At 46.1% G+C, this 26,121-nt stretch overlaps 1 protein-coding gene across 5 annotated transcripts in view; it reads left to right on the plus strand.

The window, feature by feature from the left end:
- LOC133353248 (plectin-like) overlaps positions 1–26,121 on the plus strand; it is a 229,135-nt gene that overhangs the window by 153,062 nt on the left and 49,952 nt on the right. For all 5 annotated transcript variants that reach the window (XM_061569339.1, XM_061569337.1, XM_061569338.1 and 2 more), the window contains exons 3-8: positions 1,140–1,229; positions 10,018–10,095; positions 11,282–11,374; positions 21,583–21,749; positions 22,144–22,259; positions 24,236–24,336. In XM_061569339.1, the coding sequence (XP_061425323.1) occupies positions 1,140–1,229; positions 10,018–10,095; positions 11,282–11,374; positions 21,583–21,749; positions 22,144–22,259; positions 24,236–24,336 (645 nt within the window). The remainder of the gene's footprint in view (positions 1–1,139; positions 1,230–10,017; positions 10,096–11,281; positions 11,375–21,582; positions 21,750–22,143; positions 22,260–24,235; positions 24,337–26,121) is intronic.

The following is a 26,121-nucleotide window of genomic DNA, read 5'->3' on the forward strand; positions in this document are numbered from 1 at the left end:
TCTTTGGACGTATGACATCTTATGTTGTTATTACACGAGTAATTACAATTATTTGATACCCCCGCTGCTGGATTTGCTGTGGTGCACGAGCACAATTGACATAGCAAAAATAAATAAACTCAATTGGTTGGTCAATAACACTGACCTTAAAAGTAAAAATGCATCCACGAGGTAACATAGCAGGCATTTGACCCTTCATCTATGTGCTGTGAAGAAGAGAATTGCCCAAAACTTAACATTGTATATCTTAAGGTACAGTGGTATATTTAAATCATAATTAGATAAGTACCACGGTTCTGTTTACAATGCGTAACATTTTAACGTGATAAACTGCATGTTAAAATAATAATTGGTTTATATAGAAGATAAAATCAATATCGGGCATTATACAGCATTCACTATTTGCATACCCATCTAAGTTTGCTGGCTGCAGGCCTCCCATGCCATTTGGCTCGTTTGGGGGCCATTTGACCATACTCCCCTATGCTAGCCAGTACGGATAGATGGAGGCGGCTAGCGTAGATGTGGGAGCATTGCGTACAAGTGTGGATACCCCCCCCTCACCCACCTCTTCAAAGATGTCTGGCCTTCGTTGGAAGAGTAGGCCAAATACCCCCTTTACAGTACCTCTCCGGTGCTCCCACCAGTGGAGACACATTCCCCCCAAGCGGTGGCGTGAGCAAGCAGTTGCGGGGCTGCACCTTCACCGCACACCTTGCATGCATTGCCCCGTGAACAACGTTGTGATGACATTGGTACCTCATTTGCCAGTAAAAAAATATGATAATTGTTTTTTTACCCTTTTTTCTGGCAACAAAACTGACATGTTTGCATAGACCACAATACCTGCAGTCATAATGCAAACAAAAAACACAACTCTGATAATGTATGCACTGTCCTTGAAGTTGATTGGTCCACACCCGAGACAGCTTTCCTTAGAGCCTAGTCTCACATGGGTTGGACCAGATGACGCCATTATGACTGCAGGTATTGTGGTCTATGCAAACATGACTCCTCGTAACAAAGGTGTCAGTTTGTTGCCAGATAAAAGGGTAAAAAAAACAATTATCAACGTTGTGATGCACGTAGGGCTTAATCCCTGTGTGCTCGTGTGTGTGTGTCCCTTGTGGTCCGGGCAGTCCAAGCGACAGGTGAACGACCTGTACGAAGACCTGCGCGATGGACACAACCTCATCTCGCTGCTGGAGCTGCTGTCCGGGGAGATGCTGGTGAGACTCGGACGGCGCTCATGCCCGCGACACCCGGGGGGGGGGGGGTTACCACGGCACGCGTCGGAGATTGGGGCGCCACAGTGGCTCAGAGATGTTAACTACCTCGCCTGGTACACTGGAGGTTCCTATTCTTAGGTTTTTTTCGGTAAAGTCACGTAGGTAAAAAATTAAAATTAATAAAAGTAAAATAAAAATAAAATAAAAATCACGACGTTTCGGAGGCAACACAAGCTTCCGTCTTCAGGTGGAACCCTCACAGCACGATAGCTGTATCAAGTGAGAGAAATTCCAAGAAAACAGTCCTTGTATATATACTGGTTGAGGGTGGGAGGAGCCAAGGTAGGTCCTGAATATTATTTGTGTTGAGGTTCGGTGCGGCCGAAGCACGCTGTTAGGAATGAGCCTTTGTTGTGTACCTACGTGACTTTACCGAAAAAAACCTAAGAATATGAATCCTTGCAGTCACGAAAGCTTCAAATCTAGAATTAACACAGGAGGTTGTGGGTTCGATCCCGACCCTGACGCCTGATGTATATTTAAAGTTTGCGTGTCTCTCTCCCCGTGGTGGCGTGGATTTTTCTCTGGGTCCTCCGGTTTTTCCCTCCACATTCAGAAACATGCGTTTTAGAGTATTTGGCTGCTATACATTTTCACGTGGTAAGCCAATTCGTTAACCTATTATTTTTAGCCAGGCTGCTTCTGAAAAAGAGATATGTAGCTCAGTGGGCCTTACCTGGTAAAATAAAAAGAAATACTTTTAATGTATGGATAGGGTCACGTATAATTAATTTACAAGACTAAACGTGGTTTTTAAAATGGATTCATATTCTTTGTGAAGGCAATTGAGACCATTGAATGTTACAATATCTGTTTGCATGCATGTTTCTGAATGTAGATACAGGAATATATCAAGCGGTACATTTGGCCAGTAGAGTAGGATTTGTGTTTTTGCGCAAGTTCAAGATTCAAGTGTATTTCCTTCAACCAGGTGCGACCTCAAGAGATTTTTTCATTTTCATTTACAAGAGGGACCTGGGTCACCAAAATGAGCAAAGCAAGACAAATAAAATTAAGAGCAGCAATCACGCAAATAGAAATATGAACAAAATGACTTCTTGCAGAAAGCAAAAAAATCGAACATTCGTAAATTAATTTTAATCAACATTAAATATTCATTATCCCTGCAGCACAAGTCGACTCGGGCAGATTATTACTTTACATAAGTGTTAAACATTGGACAGATATTGGGTGACGATCATACTCGTATGTAAACTGACAAGGAGATATGTCATATGTACAGCGGTGGTTGTCACACTGTGCTGAAAAAACCCGGTGACCTCAATCTTATTCCTGGTCTTGGCCAAAATCAGTGGCAAATATCAGAACTGGTCCTGGGCATCCCCATAGGTTGACTTGCCCTTAAATGAGCACCTCGTACAGTGTTGAAAACATTAGCAGAGGGGAGACAAAGGCAGCCGGGAATTATTCTTACCACATAACCACCACCACCTTGAGCACCATACTGGCCTTGATAGATGCTCGCTAACAGCACCTGCCCCAACAGCCTATTAAACATAAGCTGAACCCTTATTATGTTTATGTGCCATGAAGGAGGGCCATTGCCCGAAACGTCACCGATTTTATTCATGTTTTCATTTAAGGCCACGGTGTATGAGAGTGAAGGCCACGCTGTTATTGATATTCCTGAAAAATAGCCGACAAGTGCGTCGCTAATACGGCTGTGATAGTGTGACTTTCTCAAAATCGTAAACCGCGGATAACGTTGACGCGCATCTCTAGACGGGCAGATTTACTGCGGTCTTAAATATACAGCTTTCAAAACAACGCCCGGGGTGTACCTGCTTGGTACAGTATGATCGCTTGTTTTTTATAAAGGCAAATGGATTACAAGAATAATCCATTGCCAAGGTTGAAAGATTTACTACAGTGATACGGTGTGGGCGTGATCATATTACAATGCGCCTGATAACGAATTGCACCATCTGGGTCATTTGTGGAGTTTATACACTGAGGTCTTGTAGCTAACACACCCATGCACGTGACTTTGGTCCATGGCTCGCCGGTTGTGTCGATGGTCACGGTTCGACTCAAGAGCTCCCTCGAGGCTGAATGCCACGTCGAGCCCCTTTAGTCGTGAGGGATAAAAAATCAGGCCCCGTTGTGAAGGTGTTCTGTGCGCCCTGGAGATGTGAGTAAAATCCCTCTGCTTGGGGCGGAGCGTCTTTCCCAGGGGTTTGCCAGGCGGTGTTGCGAAGTTACCTCTGCCAGCAGGAGTCTCTGTGCGGCGTTTTGATCAGGGCGGTGAGGCCACAGTAGGGAAGAGGGAGGGAGAAACGTGGGTCCCGGGGGATACGGGGTGGAGGCGGCGGGTGAAAAGGTCCTGAGGGAGAGCGGGATGCACCAACACAAGGGGCGCGCAGGTGATGAGGGGGGCAGAGGAAGCAGGGAGGGTGCCGTCTAGAAGCAAGAAGGGCAGAGGTAAAGGAGGCAAAAGCGAGGGGGTCAAGATAGGCCGGGAGGGGGGGGGGGAGCCGCCCCAGCACCGCGATGCCCGACGCCAGTCCCAGCTCTCTTCTTTGTCCACATCCGACTCCGGTATCCGAGAGGCAGCGGTGATGGAAGATTTCTAAGATCCCTTTCTCCCTCTAAATGTGTGACGGAGGCCAGGGGATGGCAGGGGGCACTCCTCGCTCGACGCTGCAGAGGGGATGGGGGAGGTCGGGGCGGAGAGGGGGGACCACCGACACTTTCGTACCCTCGGGATGCTGCGATTTGTCTCGTTAGCGGTTGTGGTTCTCAGACTTGGTATGTGGAAGGGTGTAGTCTGGGCAGGCTTTTCCCCCGTACCACAAGGGTCTTCTGGGGAGGGGCGGGAGATTCAGGGGAGATGTGTTTGGGGTTTGGGCGCTGTCCCAGTACACAAGCGGGCCATGGGAGCTTGATCCCCAGGGGCCTCCCCATCCTCACACCACGGCAGGGGAAGGGGCGGAGGCCCCAATCCATCCTCAGGCTGCTCCGGTATCCGGCTCCTGGGAGACGTATTCCAATCTCCCCCGTGTCTGGGAGACCAACTGCCACTCCTGTCCACTAGGGCCACTGCTTTCGAGGAGGATGTGTGCTTCCTTGACGGCCCGTGTCGAAATGGGGGATATCGTGAGCGGTATTGAGGGCCAGGGTGTGGGGAGTTAGAAGATCGGGTGAAACGCGGAGGAAGAAGGGCCGCTGAGGGCTTCCCCCTGCAGGCGGATTCCAGTGGGCCCCGGGCCCCGAGTGGCTGGTTGTGGTCCCTCCCGATCCTCAGCCTGCTCCAGGAATGCGTCCAAGCAGGCCCAGCCCACCAGGTCCCCATGCAAGGGTAGAGAAGGTTCCTCCTCTTGGCATCCATCGGGGTGAGGCCCGGTGCCATGAGTGTCCGCTTCCTCCCCATGAGAGTTGCCCCCGCCTTGGCTGCCCTCAGCACCTCCACGGCAACGTGATGTCACGTGAAGGTGATTAGAACAGGTCGTGGTCTCGCATTATTGGTCTCCATGGAGTCTCCCCGCCTTCTCTCCTTCCCACCCGGTAAGCCTGCACAATCTCCTGATCGGCATGAGAGCTCAAAGGGTCCGAGCTTGCTAGGGCCTTCGGTCGGTGTCTGCGGATGCACGATAGGGTCCCCTGCTTAGCGTTCCCTTCCACCCCCTCCGGGATGCCGTACACCTTCAGGTGGTTCTCTCGGCCCCTCGCATCCGGCGTGTTGACTGCCGTCTCGAGCTCCAGAACCCTGGTTTCGAGGGATTTCATCATGCCGCCTTGCGCTTCAATGGTGGCTAGAAGCACGTTGGTCGCCATATCCTGCTTCTCGACCCTCCCTCCAATTTAGTTAATTCTTTCCTCCAGGCCGTGGAGTATGTTGATGTTTTCTTCCACCCTCTCCAGCAGTGTTTGTAGCATCTCCCTCAGGGCCTTCCCCCAGGGCGTCCGGTCTGATGTTGACTCGTGACTCCGGCGGGGATGAGGCCTTGGCCTTCTTGCCAGCGGCTCTAGCCTCCATTTAAATTGGAAGGGCTGCTGCATCGGGAGCTTCTCTTACCTGACCACGAGGCGGGCGTTGGTGCATAGCCTAGGCCCGAGTCTCAATTAGCTTGAAGGTGGACCTTTCCCTCTCACTGTCCCGGGGGGTCTGGTCTTCTAACAGCCTTCTAAAAGATCAGAGGGAAAAATAAAACATTACTAGGCAAAGAAAACTTTTAATCTGAAGAGATTATGGGTTGAGACGAGTTAGTAAGGGGTAAGAGTGATCCGTACCGCGCTGCCTACTCGGTCATAACATCACCGGAAGTCACACTAGGGACAATTTAATGCTCAAAAGTAATTTTTCAATTCAATAAAATAACATTCATGGTATATGATTAAACTGTGTGTAAATGCAAATATGTAAAATTATGCTGAATTTACAGATAATCATACTTATAAGAAAAATGTGTCAACGTCACATTTCACTTGTGTTACATATTTTATGATAATGCTACAAATATTGAGCGGTCTGAAAATACATTGCAAAAAGCTACAGGATTACAATCTTTTCGAGTGATAAACTTCATTCTCCTGAGTCCCAAAGATGGATCATCATGTTATAGTTGGGTTGCCACATGCAGCATTTCTGGGAAATATGTAAGCCTTCACAGGCGATTTAAAAGTCACAGTTTCTTTGTAAGTTGCGTGATAATATATCACTCAACACCATGCATTTGCATGCAATTGTCTCTTCTTACTATTGCACTTGAGAGAGAGAGTTATCTTTGAATGTTATCATCTTTATTTTGCTAACATTCATCTTACCATGGCCAATCTGATCTTAGCTTCACTCTCATCTTCTGCCTTCTCTGGTATGTAATCCTAAATATTTAAAAGCAGCCGACACTATCTCAACTTTTATCCCCTGACAAATGTCTTATTAATAATACCATGTCACGCGAGCACAGCACTGTGCATATCTTGAGATTTATTTTTTCACTTCTGCGGAAAACGTTTTTAAGTGGCAACCCCGTGGCCACGGTCTCGCACTCCTCACTCCGCTCGCGTCCTCCTGGGACATTCACGCCGTGTCCGAGGGCGGAGGGAGGGGGGGCCGGGAGTCACGTGAGGTGAGCCTGCGAGCAGCGAGCAGAGGTCGCAATCGGGTACCCGACACCCGTACCCTACCCGATACCCGGCTACCCGTACCCGGCCGGGTACGGGTACCCGTTTGCGACTCTGGTGCGGCCGGGTACGGGTAGGCCGTAAGTCACTGGTGAGTAACCGTTTGTCACTCATTTCCCAACGTCTTGTCTCTTCTCACAATTCAAGTTCCTAGAATCAACCAACCCGCGTCTCAAACATGGCTTCATCCCAGAGGTCGCAATCAGGTACCCGATACCCGTACCCTACCCGATACCCGGCCGGGTACGGGTAGCCGGGTATCGGGTACGGGTAGGGTACGGGTACCCGTTTGCGACCCTGGTGCGGCCTGGTACAGATACATGTACGGATACAGGTAAGGAATCAAAAGCCCGTTTGCGACCTCTGGCAGCGAGGGACCAGCCCTGCCCTAATGTCTGGGCGACTCCGGGTCATGGATGGGCGCTTCCCCCCCCTCCCCTCCCCGCTCGCTTGCGGTAAAACCCGAAGTGCGGCCGCGGGTCAAGCCCTCCTCCTGTCGCCTGGGCGCGGTCGCGAGCGAGGATTCGTAGCTCGGTCCGGCGGCCTACGCCACGCGGGTCTCGTATTTGTCGCGGAGAGGTGCGATAGCAAGGCAGCTAATCCTCGATCTGTCAGTGTCGTCGTTTAATATGCCAAGTGAGAGCCCATTCAGACTAATTCTATTTTGCTTTTGAGTCCCACATTTTTTTGGAAACGTAAAACTGTTTGATCCGCTTCGCGACAAACAGTTATAAATACCTTTCATTGAATGCATTCATTGCAGTCATGTGAAATGTGAAAGCATCTTCCGAGACGTTTGGCCATCGTGAAAGAGTCGGCCAAATTATCCCCACGAGGAGGCTCTTGAGAGCTCCCTGCATTGGAGACCTTTCTGTCAGCAGTGGCTTGAGCAAGAAAAATGCAGGCTGCACATTGACCACCGCCGTTTGCACGCACGAATTTCACCGTATTTATCTACAATATTTCATTGACTCACACAATTCAAGGGTGTCTTTTCTCTTGCAAAATGTAGGGCCGTAGGCAAAAATAAATCAAATGAAGAAATTTTTTTTCAAAACTATTTGGTCACATTTTGTTGCCGTGAAATGAAAATATTATTTTGTTGCCCGCACAAAGTAAGAGTGTTATCATATGTAATGTATGGATGATTATATTTTGTTCTTGATTTGGTATTTCTTGGCTCTGACAGTAGAAGATTACATACAGCCAGAGCTTACGTAGAGAGGAGAACTCCTCTTATCCGTGGCAGCCATAGGATCTGCAAAAAAAATCATATCTGCTCTGCAAGCCATAGATCTTCCTGTTATTGCGATTTCTTTACCCCACGGATAAGAGGAGTAAAATTGCGGATAACCCAGTGGATAATAGGATCTGCCATATCCACGATATTTTCCCTACATATCACCGTGGATTTGAATAATTCTGTATATACACGTTTGTGTATAGCTTCAGTGCCAGCGCACCATATATATTATGTTTCAGTGGCTGTCAGAACATCCTTCACACTCTAAACTCCACCCTACGGCCCGCCACACCCATCCCAGTGCCCACCTCACATTAAATCGTTTAAACTCAAAACACGCGGACGCGCTCAATGCTGCAGGCTTCATCCACGCTCGCAACCAGGCTCATAACCATCACCTCTTTGCTCACATATCTCTGCCTCGGTCTTCTCAAGTTCTGGGACCTGTCGCCCAGAAAATTAACTTAGAATTAAATTTCGATTTAAAGCTTTCGTGACTGCAGGGATTCATCTTCTTGGTTCTTTCAGGTAAAGTCACGTAGAAGGGAAGTAATAAAATAATAAAAATCAAACATAATAAAATAATTCTCACGACGTTTCGGCCACAACGCAAGCAGCCGTCTTCAGGTGAAAACCAGGTCTGCATAATGCACGGGCATAAGTAGTACTAATCACATACCTGCATTTCCCATATCCCCTCCCTTTGATGCTGCTAATCCTGCATAATGCACGGGCATAAGTAGTACTAATCACATACCTGCATTTCCCATACATATGCTAAATTCCTCTTGATATGCAAATTATTTTGTCAAGGTGCCCTTTCCCCCCCTTCCAACCCAGCTTAAATATATGCTCCAAGCATGGTGCTGTTTCATTCAGACGCTGTCGCCTCGACAGACCTGGTTTTCACCTGAAGACGGCTGCTTGCGTTGTGGCCGAAACGTCGTGAGAATTATTTTATTATGTTTTATTATTTTATTACTTCCCTTCTACGTGACTTTACCGAAAGAACCAAGAAGATGTATCTTCGAATTGTGCACAAGGAGAATTGGTGTTAACAGCAGCTGGCAGTGACAGAATGGGACTAAATATCGGCCCAGGCATTTGTAAACAGGCTGGCCCAAATTGCCGAGCGAATCTTATTGCCCCAGTTTGGCTGGGTCCAAAAAACAAATGGGCCGGTGAGGAACAATCTTCGTGGCTGACGAATATGGGACTTAATGTCAACTGAGAGCGTAAATAAGCAATGAAGTGTAAATATTTTCGTAATACAATATTTTAATATAACAAAAAATGCAATACTCATCACATTTAAAATTTCCCCACCCAGACCGGCCCACCAGCCTTCAGAATGACCCGGTCCACCGGGCATTTGCCTGGACTACTGCCCTGTGGCCAGTCCAGGCCAGGCAGCTAGCAACGAACCTCTCCTTAACATTGGCTCGCCAGAACACTGTCTAAAGTGTGTGCCATTGCCATACCACGTTGGCATGGTTTTACATAGTAAATGCGTTGCTGGCTGGGCCAACCCGAGTGTGGGGGGCAATTTTTCCCAGGTCTCACATAAAAAACAACCGTCCTGATTTTTTTTTGCCTTGGATGTATGTATGTTGAACACTCTTTCGCACCGTACATAAGCGACCGCACTTATCGGAGGTGTGGGGGGGGGGATAACAAATAAAACACACGCAAAAATGAATAAGGTGGCCTCACACGGAACCTTTAGGTAGCCCTGATGGCTGGTACCAACTTCTGGTCAATATTGCCATAACATTGTCTCTTCAGTTGTTTCTGGCCCGCAGTTGTGGGTAGTGCTGTCAGTTGGGGTTCCAGTCGCGGTAAAAGAGCTGCATTCGATTACAGGTGCAGATCAATCGCAAAGGCGAAGTGAATGTAAGTTAAATTAACTTACTCTACTACAACAATTTACCACGGACTTGAGAAGAGTGTTGGGAGAGCCCTGAACACTGTGTGTGTGTGTTCGCTCGCCGTGTGGAGGGGTGGCGAAGTGATTGGCACGCTGCGCTATAAACCCATCCACCCGAGGTCAATTCCTGCTCACAGCCAAAACCGGTCACGATTATCTGAACCGGTCTTGGGCCTCCCCTAAGTTGACTCAGCCTCAAATGTGCACCTGGTACGATGTGTAAATTCGCCACTCGGGAGGCAAAGGCGGCCGGGCGTGGTTGCTGGCCACCCGCCCCCTCGTGTGCCGTGCCGGCCTTCATAGGTGCTACTCGCTGACAGCATTTGCCCCAACAGTCTGTGAATGAGGCTATGCGGGGGGGGGGGGGGTCGTCGTGGTTTGTCTGATTGTGCTGCACGTGCTGTGTGTTGCAGCCCAGGGAGAGAGGCAGCATGCTGGTGCACAAGATGCAGAACATCAAGATCGCCCTGGACTTCATGCAAAGACGCCAAGTGAGCCGCGCCGACCTGGACACTTTGCACGGCAGAGGCTACTGCCCATTAAGCTCATGTGCAAGAACTTGTGGCTGTCGCTATCCGACGAGTTGATCGGTCCAATTGTGTGCCATATGGGGAATACTGCACGCGTACGTGTTGAAAGGATACGGGTTTGGCAGAGGGAGGAGCAACAGAGCTCAGCACATTTAAACAGTCTAAAGATGGACAACAAAGTGGTGTCCTTGCACCACCGCCATACGTGTGTAACCTTTGCATGTGTGTAGAAAGTAGTGCTTGTGTATATTGTGTGTGTACAATGTACGGTGAATGTATGTATATAGTGGAGAGCGGTAGTGTCCGTGGTTAGAACGCTGCGCTACAAACCCAGTGACCCGAGTTAAATTCCGGCTTGCCGTCATCGATGAATGCATGAACGGGTTCTGGGTCTCGCCGAGGTCAACTCAGCCTCCCTTGTGCATTGTGTAAACATCATTACTGGGGAGATAAAGGTGGCCGGGCATGGTTCTGGCCACTTACCCCAACGTATGCTGTGCCGGCCTTCATAGGTGCTCGCTAACAGCACTTGCCCCAACAGCCTGTTCATGCTACATTGAAAATATTTGTCTTTGCACGTATATGGTGTATAGTGTGGTGTATCTTGTTATTAAATTGTAATATTTAGTTATTATGATTGCATGTCTTCGAAATGTCTTAGGTTGTAATTACGTTACATTTTAATGTAATGAAAATATAACGTGTTTCAACTATTTACTTATTTGAAGTATGTCAGATGCCCCCGCATATATGGAAAGGCTCTCTGCCCAGTTAGTGTGGCTCTGAGAGGTTTCACTGTATTTGCAGATAGAGCTGAGCGGAAGGAGCGTTGATCCAATCCCCATCCCGGCATGAGCCTCAATTGATCAATGAATGTCTATAAATGTGGCCTGTGATGTATGCATGCATGTTGCACTTCTTTTGCACCGTACGTAGCCAAACACGCTTATCGGAGGAGCAGAGGTGTGCAGAGTTAATTAAAATGACAAATTACTAGAGTAAGGCAATGCAGATACAAATGCTCAATTAACCGCATCTCGTGTAATTTAGATACCGGAAATAACAAATGACATTTGTAACGAAATTACATTTTTTAACTACGTATAATTTAGATACTGGCCATAACTGCTGTGACATCATCCCGCAGATCAAGCTGGTGAACATCCGTAGCGATGACATCGCAGAGGGAAACCCCAAGCTCACCCTGGGGCTCATCTGGACCATCATCCTTCACTTCCAGGTCAGAGGGCAACACACGTGCTGCAGGTGTTTTATTTTGTTAGCTTCACATTTATTCGCCCAATGAAGCCTTGCCGTGTGCCAATGCTCTGTGTTAGTAGGGTTCTGTGAATAATAATGAAGGTTTTTGGGGTAGATCGCGTAAATGTATCCGTGTTGTTAACCCATCGCCACCCAAAAGAGCCAATTAGTGAGGTTTGTGACGTGAACAAAGTGTGTCATTTAGCAGCTACGTCAGCACATCGATGTGATGGAGAGTCAATCCACAACATTCACAGTTTGAGTACGACGTTTCTCTGGTGATTACAACAATTTATTTTATTTTCTACCCACGTGACTTTACCGAAAGAACCAAAGAGTATGGATCCCTGCAGTCACGAAAACTTCAAACCTAGATTGATTACAACAAAGTTTCAGGCGATTTTGCCGGAATTGTTTTGTTGACGTGTCTCAGCTCAGTGCGGGTTGGTGAAGGTGGCGAGCATCGAAGTGGGGCCAAATAAGTACGGGGACTCGTCTACTTACGAAATGTTCGACTCAAAAACTTTCAGAGACACGAACAAACCTGTCCATATGTCCAGTTGCCCATTCGGACCGAGAGTCGTAAGTTTAACTGCCGCGCAATAGATGGCGGTGGTGGCGTCTACATCTGCAGAACGTGAGGAATCAGGGGCATCTACGTCTACAGGACTTTTAAAGCCATTCCCTGTGCTTAGTGTACATGCCGCAGAACATGTTTGGAATTGACAGGAGTAAAGTTGGACTTACGAACAAGCCTCTGGAACTTTACTCGTTCATAGGTAGAGGAGTCAGTGTACAGCATCTGCTGCACTGCCCTCTGCTGGACACTGAATGCATAAACAGTAAAGGATTTGTGACTCCATATGAATATAATCATATTTAAGCTCATCGGCCCATGAGCAATCTGGGCCAATGTTTTTTCAGCAGCATTAGTTTAAGCAGGCAAACTCTGGATGTGCTTATTTTCTGAGTTTCGTCAACAGAGCCAGGTCCGTTGAACATCTCACGTTTGCTGGAGATCTCTGAAAATGAGCTTCATAGCTCACCGAATTCTTCCAGTCTAAATAACGATTCTGATTCTAATTCTGATTCTGAAACAATTGCTGCTGTGTTGCTTGAATATATAGGCCAGAGCACCCTGTTAATAAAGCGGTAACTAATTGTATTGACAGTAATTCCTCATTTAACGTACAAGATGCGTTCCTGAAAAGTACCGCGTTAAGCGAGGAGTTATTTACGTACATTGCAGGGCATAAATAAATAACACTATGCACATTTTAATCATATCTGCACTATAATATCAGCCTGCAGTTTTCCCATTGCGAGGCAAAAGAACTGAGATGAGGGTACCCCGCCACGCACCGTATCATTCCGCGCGTGCACCCGGAGTTCCCATCCCGCTTGGCTCAAAAAAGTAGTTCGTCAGAACCACATTATAGCGAAAACGCGTTTTTATGAAGACATGTTAAGCATGTGCTTGCCGTATCCAAACGCATAACATACCTGGGATTTTACATCTTGAGCAAGAGGGAAAAAAACTGAGTGAATTCTAAATTTGCAGTTGCATGCTCGTTGCAAAGCACAGCTCCAAGCAGTAAACTAATCCCCCTTCTCAATTTTCCACTGCCATTCCATGCCTGCTTGTCAGGCATGGAATGGCAGTTATTGGGCCCAATTTAAACAAACATTATTGAAACCTTTCTACACAGCTTAATTTTCCAACTATGTTACCTGAACAAAGAGTTGACCTGAAATGCACACATTGCTTGCAATGGGAATAACACTCCTTTCATTGAAAGTGCAACTCGAGCATTGAGTCCAGAGGGCATGGTGGCGAGATGTTAACTACCTCACCAGGTATGCAGGAGGTCACAGGTTCGATCCCGACCCTGGCATCTGTATATTTTGAGTTTAAATGTTTGCCCTGTGGTGGAGTAGATTTATCTCCAGGTCCTCCGGTTTTCCCCTCCACATTTATAAACGTACGTTTCGAGTATTTGGCTGCTATAATGTCCCACATGATGAGCCACTTCCGTTGAGCTATCATTTGTGGCCAGGTCGCTTCTGAAAAATATCTACATTAGTGGGCCCTACCTGGTGAAAAAAAAAAGTTGTAATAGTAAATAGGCCGCCAGTTCGATATCCCCGCTCGGCAGTTTAAACGTGGGGCGAGATTCTTACATTCCGCACCTATGTCTACCCGGATGTATAAATAGGTATGGCACAGTTAATTGATCTGCAGTTTGCGTGTGGTGGAGTAGAGTGTGGATAGCCCCACATCTTCTAAGACATCTGGTCAGCGTGGAAGAGTAGGCCAAATACCCTTTAGAGATGGTGCTCTCTCGTGCTGTCGAGTCGAGGCTCTTTCGCCACAGTGGTGTGAGCAAGAATTTGCAGGGCTGCATCTTGAACCTTTTTTTTTAACTCCATTAAAACTGTCTTGTAATGGATTACACATTCAAGCAGAAGTGTTAGAATTAATTGGTGGTTCTCTTACTGGCTCAGCGGTTATAATTGAGTGAGTGAAATATTCACACTTGGACGCATTTTGCCTGTCTCACTTTGGTCCGTCGTGAAGTGAGGGCAGTGTTCTCCATTGCAAGGCCCGCGGCCCACTGGCAGCCCTTGGTGGCCTTTAGCGCAGCTCCTGACGTGCGGCCTCCGACAATACACACAACACGTGACAACACCCTCCCATCATCATAATCATCGTGCTGCTGTGAAATCCCAATGGTTTCAAATGTCTCGTCCCTAAGAAGTAGTGAAGAACACAGAGCTAGGGTGTTGGGGCTGGTCGTCCTGTTATCTCGACTAAAGTGTCCAGGCGGCAGCCTTTTGTGGCTGGTCTGGTGTGATCGTTCTTGCTGAATCGGTGCCGAGGAGAGAAAAGACAGCCGTTTGTTTTAAAACGAGGGCACTGTGCAGCTTGGAGACTGAGTCAGCGCCGCTGACATTTCTGGGTTAAAATGTAGGCAGCCTCCCACCAGCCCACCCTCCACCCACCCGTCCCCCCTACTGTGATGAAACCAAATGCAATCTGGATGATATCGCATTGGCAGCGGCACTCATAACAAAGTCTCAAGACAATGCAACTATGGACCGTATATTAGAAACCACTACATTATGCGCGCCATCAATGGAGGAATAGAAAAACTACACAAACTCTCTGTTGAAGCCTTGTCGCGGTTAGCAGACCACAACCTTGGCATTCGGCTCCTGAATGAATATATTGCCATAGTCAAGAATAGAAAAAAACCTGCTGAAAGGACAACATAAATAGGTGACATTTCAGACAATGGCCCTTCTTCATAGTGGACAGATCCTCTTTACTTACTATAATGAGCCAAGAATGTCTGTGTGTCCTGCGTGTGACGTCACTCCACATGGGCCACCCCCCCTCATTAATAATAATTAGCGGGTGACGTCACTCCACATGGGGGGGGGGGGGGGGTGAGGCGCCTGTCTGTGTGTCCTGCGTGTGACGTCACTCCACATGGGCCACCCCCCCTTCATTAATATTAATTAGCGGATGACGTCACTCCACATGGGGGGGGGGGGGGCGAGGCGCCTCCTCCCCCCTCCTCAGCGTCAACTTACAACCCTCACAACAAAGGCAAGAACCCTCACGTCACGCGATGCCTGTAACGCTGTTGAGACATAGAAGTAAAACGGACGTCATGATGAACAATGGATTATAACCTATAAATTAAAAAGGTCTGTGTCACCCTGGCCTTACAAATTGTACACGAATGGATGCAATGAATGTCACGTCCCGGTCTGCTTTTCGCTTGCAAGTTTCAGATTTACTGCAATACACCCGTCCTTGGACGGGCAAAAGGCAAGTAATTCTAGATTTGAAGCGTTCGTGACTGCAAGGATTCATACTCTTAGTTCTTTCGGTTAAGTCACGTAGGTAAAAAATGAAATTAAAATTAATAAAAATAAAATAAAAATCACAACGTTTCGGAGGCAACACAAGTCTCCGTCATCAGGTGGGACCGTCACAGCCAGATTTGCTGTATCAAGTGAGGCAGGGATTCAAGATGCAAGCTCTTAAATACAAGTTGAGGGGGGAGGAGAGGGGGGGGAGCTTATCAGAATGTGGTAGCCAATGAATGGAACGTATCGGGAGGGGGGGGGGCTAAAGGCAAGTAGTCAAATAACTATCTGAGCCATTGTCCTGTGAAACATTTCCAATGAAAATGTTATTTATTTTAGTGCAGTGTTATTGCAGTTCGTGGTGCTATCTTCCATAGCCACCATTTAGGTCTCTTTTTTTTCGTTGTCATTGTCAGCGCTCACACGGCATTTCATAATCGGCCTCGTGTTGTTGTTGGCAAATTCCTCTTGGAACTTGCAGAGAAGCAGACATCCTGTAAGAACTGGATGGACGCCCTCAACCAGCCTGCGGCTGCAATTAAATTATCGTGATTCCCTGCCGATAGCAGGAGTTGCAGAAGAACATTTAATTGCCTCTTGACCAATAGCACATTTGGAATACGTTTTGGGTGGCAAGGTCTGAAACAACGTGTGCAATTCAATAAGCACACAGTGTGCACTTCGACAATAAACTTGTCAAACAAATGTTTGGCACCAGGTGCCCATGCCATGCCAAATCGACCCAGAGGAGGCCCCGTTAGGTGTTGGGCTGACCTCAGCACAGCTTTCGCTCAAATATGGCGTGCGCTCTGCTTTATAGCAACTGAAAGCTCGCGTATCGCCAGCCAAAGAGCCGTACAAAATGATTAATGTCAGAGCACTGTGCGTGCGGCTTAAAGAATGTAGTTGAATGCACTGTACGCCGTTTGCTTTCTGAAAATGTTCCGATAAAATGTGAGGCGTGGAGACATTTTGGAACGAATTAAACCAGGTAATATGTTACAGATAGGAATGTAATGAATGTATACATACTTGTGCCACCCACTGCCTTGCACAGATTGTACATGTTGTTTTCTCTTTAGTTAAGTTAGTTAATTCTCCGCACTGCAAGCAACTCCATTCAAAACTGCAAACACATTCCAGGTGCTGCATGCAATGGATCCCTGATTTTTTTAATCTGTCAAATGACATGTTTATAAGAGGCATATTCAGCAACATTTTCCCACACTTTCAATTCAGCTTTTATATATATGATAAATAAAAAACATTACGTCTTAATAATCACACTCGGCAAGGAACAAAAATCTTGCAAAGACGAGTATATTTGCAATCACGGGTCAATGTCGCATATCCGACCGTCACGTATCCACCCTAACCAAATGAACCACCCACATTTCCCGCACCTCTGATTAGCACGGTTGGCTACGTATGGTGCAAAAGAAGTTCAACGTACATTGGGTACGCACAGGTGTTTAGTCGCATTGTGTAACTGTAATTTTCTGCGACAAAAAAACTCAAAACAGAGTTTTTGTTATTTGCGTTTGTGCACCACTGCCAATGCCACATGCGCCATAGATGTTCAAACCGTTGTATGCATCTACGTTGAACTTCTTTCGCACCGTACGTAGCCGACCGTGCTTATCGGAGGTGCGGGGGAAGGACAAACTTAAACACAAAAAGCAGCTGACTATTTCACGAAGAGCGACGCATTGTTAGCCCTACACATGTTCACTTCTAAAGTAATGTAAAGAAATATTTAAAGCAGTTGCATTTATTTATCGTTTCTAAGGCTATCACATTTGCAATCTCTTTACATATCCGCCTCTACGGTACTTCAGTCCCTGGCGAGTCGGATACTTGAAGTTGTACTGTCCTAGTAGAAGACACAGCGTTTTTATAGGCGAAGAGAGTTTTTTTTTTTCGAGACCACATTCCGTACAATATCTTTTGACAGTTGTGTATATATCCACAGACATGAATCATATACAAGAGCATATCATTATGTGCCAGTTGTCAGCCCGAATCCAACTTTTCTTTAAAAAAAATAACAAAGAAATCACTAACCATCCCTGTTGTCTCAAGTCACCCCACGAAGAGCGATAGAGACAAACCTAAACACATTCTTCAATGACACCGTTGTGGCCTTAAAGTAACAGTATATAGACGACGTTTTGGGAACGGTCCTTCTACATAGCACAAGGAAGAGTCACTGCCTGAAACATTACCTATTATTTTTTCCTTTTTTAGGTCACAGTGTTATTGACGGACGTGTCGATTTTTACAAAAAACAAAACAAAATTGTCGTTCGTGCTTGTGCACCACTGCCAACGCAGCATGGCCAAATGATTTGGCCATGCGTAAATATGCTCGCTGTGAAGAACATTCGACTGGGCCGGGTGCGGACAACTTTAAGTGCTCCTATAAAAGAAACCCATGTTCTTGTTGAATGATCTTTGAGAATGGTAGCAACACCCCCCCCCACACACATTCCTGGGAGTTGGGACAAAGACATCCACATCTTTCATGTGCGCGGTGTTCAAGTCTCATCACGAGTAAATTCTAATTTAAATTGTCATTTACTCGTGATAAGACTTTTAACACCAAGACCTGAGTCAAGCGTTCGGACATTTGTGTATCCCAGTACTGTCTTCTACTTCCCGAGTGCCGAAAATGTGAAAACTATTTCACGTCCACAAGAGTAAAATGATCAAGGGCACGCTTGCAAAAGTCTGTAACGTGTCTGGAGCGAGCGGACCGATGGCTGATATCAGTCTCAACCACCTTCTAGGGCGGTCGTTATACGGTGTTTCGACAGACATGCACCAACCGGGTACCGACATCTCTCACGGCACCTGCTAACTAACATTGGATCTAGTTTCCTCTGCTGCTGCTCCTTCTCGATATCATTGTCGAAACGAATTGTGTGGTGTTGCCGTCATTTCGGATCAATAGCACAGGAAGACCGATATTATCATTAACGCGCACGTCACCGACAGGGTTTAACGGACGCATTAGCGCGCCATCGCCGAGGGAGTGCTGACAGAGCCGAGCCTGTAACAATATCCCGTGGCGTTTGCCACTGTGTGGCTTTGCCGTGGTTGAATTTCTCCAGCCAACGCCCAAGTTCGTACGTTGATCTCAACAGCGGTGCCGTTGAGCCCCCTAGTGGTGAAAACAAAAACTCGTTTCAGTCAAACTATTTGGCTGCTGCTGCTGCAATGGTGCTTCTTCTTCAACTACAATTTCACATTCGGGTGTTCAAGCCCAGACAACCGCGTGAGGAGCAGCGGAGTGCATCGCTGTTGATGTCTCCTTCTTGTTTGTGGTCGTTGCATGTTGACGTCGATGATACGTGTTTTGTGTTCGCGAGATACTCGCACTCCGCACGGGAGAGGCCCTCTGTGTTCAGTTGTGGAGGAGCCTTGGTCACAGGGTCTCACTGACGCATTGTTGAAAAAATAAGAATATTTTTTACACGTTCAAAGAAAATGCCATGGACTATCAGAGCGTGTTTGTTTTCATGTTCACCACAAGTACGTGTGGTTAATGCGAACTTGATTCCTTGCAAAAAAAAGTTTATATTTGGTGTTTAAACATCTTAATACCGACTTGATTTGGAGCTTTCGTGACTGCAGGAATTACTCTTTGGTTCTTTCGGTAAAGTCACGTAGAAATAAAAAATAGATTAAGTAATAGCATACGACGTTTCGATTGCAACACAAGCAATCATCATCAGGTACAAATGAAAGAGAAAACAAACCTAGTAAACTTATAAATATAATGCAATACAACACAGAGTCGGCTAACATAACATTCAACACCCTACCTGGTTAATTATCTTAATACCTGTTTTATTGCCAGAAAAGATAAAACCTATCCTTATTTTTTCATACTTTGATACTGACAAAAATAAGGTCCCATTTTGACGCCTTGTTGTTTGGCCCTGAACAAGGCCATTTGGCGTGACGTTCAAGGTTCAAGTTCATTTATTAGGTAGTAGCCCTGTGAGCCATTCGGCTCTTGAATCGGGTGCAACCGCAACAAACAACAAAAACATGAACAAGAAAACATCTTAAAGTGAATATGTGACTAAGTGCAAACAGAAGTGTGTCGCTGCTCTGGAGACCGGGAGATCGATGATCGATGTTCGATCGCCGTGTCGATGGCATTTGTCGCGATTTCTCACTTCACAGAGCGGGTCGCGTGAAGGCTGCCATCTTCCGCTCAGGCAAAATTAACAAAAATAAAAAAATACTCAACGACAAAATAGAGGCGGTTGAGCCAGATAATGTTAAATTATCTGGCTCAACCATCCGATATCAGGAAGCTGCTGGAGCTATGCACTTTAAAATCTAGATTGAAAACACATTTCTTTAGAACTACTTTATGTGTTTACATTTGTTGTCTTTCCCCCCACACCTCCTATTAGCACGGTTGGCTACATACGGTGCAAAAGTAGTTCGACATACATACGTGAGCAATCAACCGCACGAAATATAAGACTTGTTTTAAAATAAGTTATGGCTGGGGATCTGTCGCACTGATGTTGGTATATGCCACCATGTCTATTCCCTTCTGACTACAACGTTATGTTCAATGCAATTTCAGTTTTATTTATTATGTATAACCCTGTGAGCCATGCAGCTCTTGACTCGGGTGCAACCGCAACAAAACAAAAACATGAACCAGAAACATCTTAAAGTGACTACACGCAACAGAAAAATCCTGGAAAAACAGCAAAGTCTTCCAGAAAAAACACCGTATTTCAATGCTGTGTGCAAAAATCCGAGTGGGGTGCAAGTCAAACAATAACAACCATAAGACAATGTAGATTAAAGTTATCAGGCTAACTCTGTACTACAACAAACAAACATGGCTAAACCAAAACGTTTTCAAAATCAGTAAAATAAAGCTATAATAACAATGTAACAGTCATCATTAGACGTGAGAGTCAAACGTTAGTACTGGTGTTTGTATATGCCACGAATATGTATTGTTGTTTGTTTGTGTTTGTGCACCACCGCGTTTATTCCCTTCTGACCACCACGTTATGTTCAATGCAATCCGACGTGAGAGTCAAACGTTAGCGTTCCAGATCGCTGGACGCCACATGGTGAAAGGACTCTGATTGCACTGAGAGAAATGCGTGCTCACCGATGTGAATTTTACTTTAATAAAAATTGTAGAGCACTGCAATATTACAGGGACTGCGCCAATCTCGCTCACAATTACCGTCGTAAATTATCGGCAAGATTCGAAGCTCTCTTACCATGCTCACGAGCAGCGTGTCGAAAGTGAATAGGTCACAAAGGACATGCTGCAGACAGACAGAAACAAACAAAACAACATTACAACGCCTGCGTTTGTCATTTCAGGGAATGAGGTCAGGCAGAAGGGATGCGACTCGACGTTTAAGGCTTTAACACATTAATGCAACTTCAGGGGATCATCGCCATCAGTACCACGAGCACCATGACCATTTAGTACAGCAGTGGCATAGGACGACAAGGTTTCGGCGCGACTGAATTTCTAAGTCCATTTGATGAAGCGTCACTGCTCCGCAGAGCACACAAGCACACGTAGTCATGCGACCTCTCCTGCGATTGGAGGTTGCCACCCCAAACGTCCACGAGGGGGCGCAGCAAATCTGTATCCACGTTCCAGCAACGATTGCACGAACATAGCCTCTTGCGTCGTCTCCTTGAGAGTGCCTGCAGTCTTTTGCACAGAACCCACCGCTTTTGGCAGCTTGTGGAAGTCACGAGGATTCCCTCCTCCACGTAAGTGGGGGGCTTATCACCTGTGGGGCGTTTGACCGAGGTCATCCGCGATTTGGCATTCTTTTTTCGGGTGGCGGGAATTGATTTATTCTGAGTTGTGGTTACCGTCATTGTATTGAACTTCAATACAAGAACTTCAATACAAGAGGCTTGATAGACCTCGTGCTGACTGCTATTTTTATTTAACCAGCCAAGGCCCACTGAGCTATATGGCTATTTTCCAGAAGCAACCTGGCCACAAATGATAGCCCAATGAACTGGCTTATCACGTGGAAACTCATTCTAAATGTGGAGGGATAAACCGGAGGACCCAGAGAAAAATCCACGCGACCACGGAGAGAGACACGCAAAATTAAAATATCCAGTCGTCAGGGTCGAGATCGAATCCATGACCTCCTGCATACCAGGCGAGGCAGTTAACATCTCGCCACCGGGGTGCCCTTGTGTGTCTGAGTTTGGTCGTCCGTGAGAGAGACGTGGCGACCCTAACGCGTTGACCGCGTGCGTGCGTGCGCGCGCCTGCGTGCAGGTGTCTGACATCCAGGTGGGGGAGCAGCATCGGGACCTGGGCGCGAAGGAGCGCCTCCTGCTGTGGGTGCGTCGCGTTGTGCAGGAGTACCCGGACTTGCGCTGCGACAACTTCACGACTTCGTGGCGCGACGGCAGACTCTTCAACGCCATCATCCACCGCCACCGGTGACGGAGCGCGTGCTGCTGCCCCCTCCCCCATATCCGATGGCTTTTTTTTCCCATTGGACGGTTTTTCAATACCTGCGCCAGTTTGTTTTTCCACCGCGGGAAAGCTGCAATGAATGAGTCAAGGTGTGTGTAGTTGACACGGTGATGCTGTGTCCTCGCGGTGCGCTGACTGATGTCACTTGGAATTCGCGCATCGTGTTAGCTCTGTCCCTGGTGGTCCTGCTCGGCCTCGAGCGAGATTCGCCTGTCTTGCGAGGCCAGCGTGTCACGGTTTGGTTCAAGCTCGGCACAGCAATTAAGCCGGTTGAAAACCACTCGTGGAAAAATGGTGCGATGAGTGTGTCCGTGTGGTATGTTTGGTGAACAGTAGCGTGCTGTTGTTTTCCTGCAGACCCGACCTCCTGGACATGAAGAAGGTCTACCAGCAGAACAATCAGCAGAACTTGGAGCAGGCCTTCAGCCTGGCCGAGCAGAACCTGCGAGTCCCACGCCTGCTTGACACCGAAGGTGAGCACGACTCAAACTACGAAACAATTTTTTTTATTTTGACCAGGTGAGGCCCACTGAGCTATATAGCTCTTTTTCAGAAGTGACCTGGCCACAAATAATAGCTCAATGAAGCGGCTCATCACGTGGACATTTATAGCAGCCAAATACTCGAAACGCGCGTCTCTAAATGTAGAACCGGAGGACCCGGAGTAAAATCCACACGATCACGGGGAGAACATACAAACTTATAATATACAGGCGTCAGGGTCTTGATCGAACCTACGACGACCTCCTGTATACCAGGCGAGGTAGTTAATGTGTCGCCATCCTTGGCACAATCCGGACATTGCACGGGGGGGCTGTGGCACCACCCGCCAGCAGCTCGTTCGCCATTTGTTGCGGAGGTTCGCAGTTCGACTCTGGCAGCCTGCCCACGTTGACAATGCGGGCGAATGGACCATGAATACCCGCCATCTGCTGCAAGAGCGGACGTTACAAATCCCGTGACTTCATTTGAAATGAGTAGGCCATTTGTGTGCCAGCGTCAACAATTGCCAAATTCTGAAGTATTACCCGTAGATTGATCAGTAGGGATGACGACATTCTAATTGGTTGCCCCGGACTAGCCGACTAAGACTCACATTCATGCCAGTGCCTGGTCACCTTCTGCCACGCGGGGGCATCTGCCACTAGGGGTGTCCTTGGAACGTTTCAGTTGAGATGCGATGTAAGACACTTTGAGATGCTAAAGCATTTAAGCAAGCCGCACTTAAATCCAAAATATTATTAATGTTATTCTTATAAGAACATGTTACTGGCTGTACCCTTTGCAGAATTAACTTTTGAGACTCATGTGGAATTTATTGATGTCAATGTTGCTTTATTATTGTTGCTATCATTGGCACATTGCCATGCCTAGGATTCAGGTTACAATTGGGAAAATTACCGTGATTATTGGACATACTGGAATAGTTTACCCCAAAAAATATTGCTGGGCCACTTTATTTGAGTGCTTCTGAGCTCAAATAAAGTCTGCCTGGAAGGACAACTGCTTGTATGGATGTAATATGCAGGCAATTGCATGATTGATTTTTTTTATACCACATGGGCTTTTCTAAACCAGGCCCGTGCACTGTAACAGACAACAGACTGAGATAATTTGTGCTTTCCACGACAGACCATTTTTTTTGTTTAAATAAGGTCCCTCTTAAAAAGGAGTCATTGATATAGAAAATATCTCAATGTTAATGGGACGTATAAAAAAAATAACCTCGAAAAAGATGTATAGTGTACGTTTAGACGAATTTATGAATGCAAAAGAATATAAATGTATTCCTTAACTGTATTTTCTAACTTATTATTTTAATAAATCTGCTTTGAACAATGAAATTAACTCTGTAAAATTAATGTAAATTCAGCGTCATCGTCAGCCGTGATGAATGAGGCCTCTTTAAGCTGCTTCCATCTCCCAAGGTCCAGCGATGTAACGATCCAGAATCAGAATGTGTATTTATTTTGGAGGAATCCGATGAGCTATTAAGCTCTTTCACAGATGTCCAGTGGGCGGCGGGTCAGAACGTTCCAACAACAAAAAATTACTTAAACACGTTAAGTCTTTGAAAGGTAAGAGAGAATCACAAAAAATATATAAATGAAACTAAACTATTTTTATTTCACCAGGTAAAGCCCACTGAGCTACTGGTTTATTTTTAAAAAGCGACCTGGCCGCAATTGATAGCTCAGCAAGCTGATTTCCGCGCAAGACGTCCTCTCGGACGCGCTCCATCTCCTGGCTGCCACTCCATCACTATTCACGACTGTCGGACAATCTTCGAGCGACGTGTCCCGCAAATTAAAACAATGTTTAAAATATGCCGGAAAACTTTACGTAACATTTGAAACTGCATTACGTAACATTTGAAAATGCTGTGATTGTTTTCCTACAAGTTTAAAGTTTAGTCATTGTACTCGCCCCTCCCCCGCGCCCCCCGCAGATGTCGATGTGAAATCTCCTGAAGAGAAGTCGGTGGTGACTTACGTGGCCGCCCTTTACGAGGCCTTCCCGAAGATCCCAGCGGATGGCATCACGATCTACGTGAGTTGCAGTGAAAGGTCAAGTGTGGCGATGGTTTCTTTGCAATTTTGGGGGAAATTGTGGGAAAATTCGTCCCACTTAAAAACAGTGGGCTCGTAAATAACTTTATATATTTAAAATACTGGGGGCAGCCAGAGGTGAAGACGTTTTCGATACAGGCCTTGCAATTTTTCCTTTGTGTGGATGGTAAGTAGCATGTGGAAATCGTACGTGTAATGACCGGCTAGGAGACTGTGACTCCGTAGTCTCGTTAAAAAAGTTTGCACTCTCTGCCTTGCTCATCTATTAGAACCGTTGTGAGCTTGTGCAAAATCGTGGACTCAACAGAAACGTTGTCCTGCGAAATGAGGTGAGGCTTATCAGCATAGGGTTGGAACAAGAGACTAGAGCTGAACGATTCATCGATTTCAATTCGAAATCGCAATTTGAAACAATGCGATTAGCAAATCGCAAAGGATGCGATTTTTTTGCGATTTGAAAAGTCCTATTACTTTCTTATTGAAATTGTTTTATTATATATTATTATAACGTTATTTATTTAACGTAAGAATTGTTCCATGTTTGATTGTTCTATTTCAATTAAAACATTTTAAGAAATACTTATTGGAAGCAATTCATATCTTTGAAGTTCTCATCCTTGCATTAGAATACATAGAGCAGTTCCTATTTTGATGGCATCATGCGATAATGCTCCATCACATGTTTTAAATCTATTACACGGTGATTATTGAACTGATGCTTGACTTTAAAAAATGTAATCGCAAATCAAATCGCAATATCTGTCAGAAAAATCGCAATTAGATATTTTCCCTCAAATCGTTCAGCCCTACAAGAGACCCTTTCAAGCCGCCACATGTCACCGCAGGAAGGTGCTCACTGGGATGACTTGGAATTTTAGTTAAATGTGGCCATAAACAATGCTGCTTTGTGCAATTTTTTCATGACAAGTTTTTTTTTAATCAAACCTTCCACCTTCCCATATCAAGATTGTGTTGTGTAAATTGGCTGGGTGGTTCAGAGGTTAGAGCTCTTAGCCTGCGCCACAGAAATGCTGGACTCGAATCTGTGTTTCAGCCACCGGTGGTTAAACCAGATGCACAAATGTTGTGAGTTGATGCCCTCGTCTTGATGAAACCAATGCCCAGGAAACCATCTTGCTCAATTTGGTTTTTGCACTTACTTTGGCTTAAATGCATTCTGATGATGAAGCGTACTAGTTAGACTATCTTGGGACAATCTCATAACAACGTGTATAGGAGAGTGTGATTCCCTACCGAGTAAAAAAATATCAAGGATTTTCTAAAGTCCTGTAAAAAGAGCTTACTTTCTCTGGCGTGCGGACTGCTCTACTCAACTGAAGACCCCAATGGATTCCTCAACATGACACTATTATCACAATTGGAATATATTTGGAGAAAAATGTGGACCATATTTAATATATATATCTTGAAATAGTTGTGTGGCATCACGTTTGAGGATCATTCTCTGAAACAGGGTGGTGCACTGCTAGCTGCAATTCTCTAAATGGAAATGTTTTCATCTCACATCTTGCGGCCACCTGGTGTACGCAGAAGGTCGTGGGTTTGATCCCAGACCCTGATGATGCCTGTTGTATATTTGAAGTTTGCGTGTTTCTCTCTCCTCGTGGTGGTTGCGTGGATTTTGCTGCGGGTCCTCCGGTTTTTCTCTCCTCATTCAGAAACATGCATTTCTATTATTTGGATGCTACTATAAATTGCCACACGGTGAAGATGATAAGCCACTTCAGTGAGCTGTCACGTGTGG

This window comes from Lethenteron reissneri, chromosome 43 (genome assembly GCF_015708825.2).
Source record: "Lethenteron reissneri isolate LAM-NWPU_2019-01 chromosome 43, ASM1570882v1, whole genome shotgun sequence".
NCBI lineage: Eukaryota > Metazoa > Chordata > Hyperoartia > Petromyzontiformes > Petromyzontidae > Lethenteron > Lethenteron reissneri.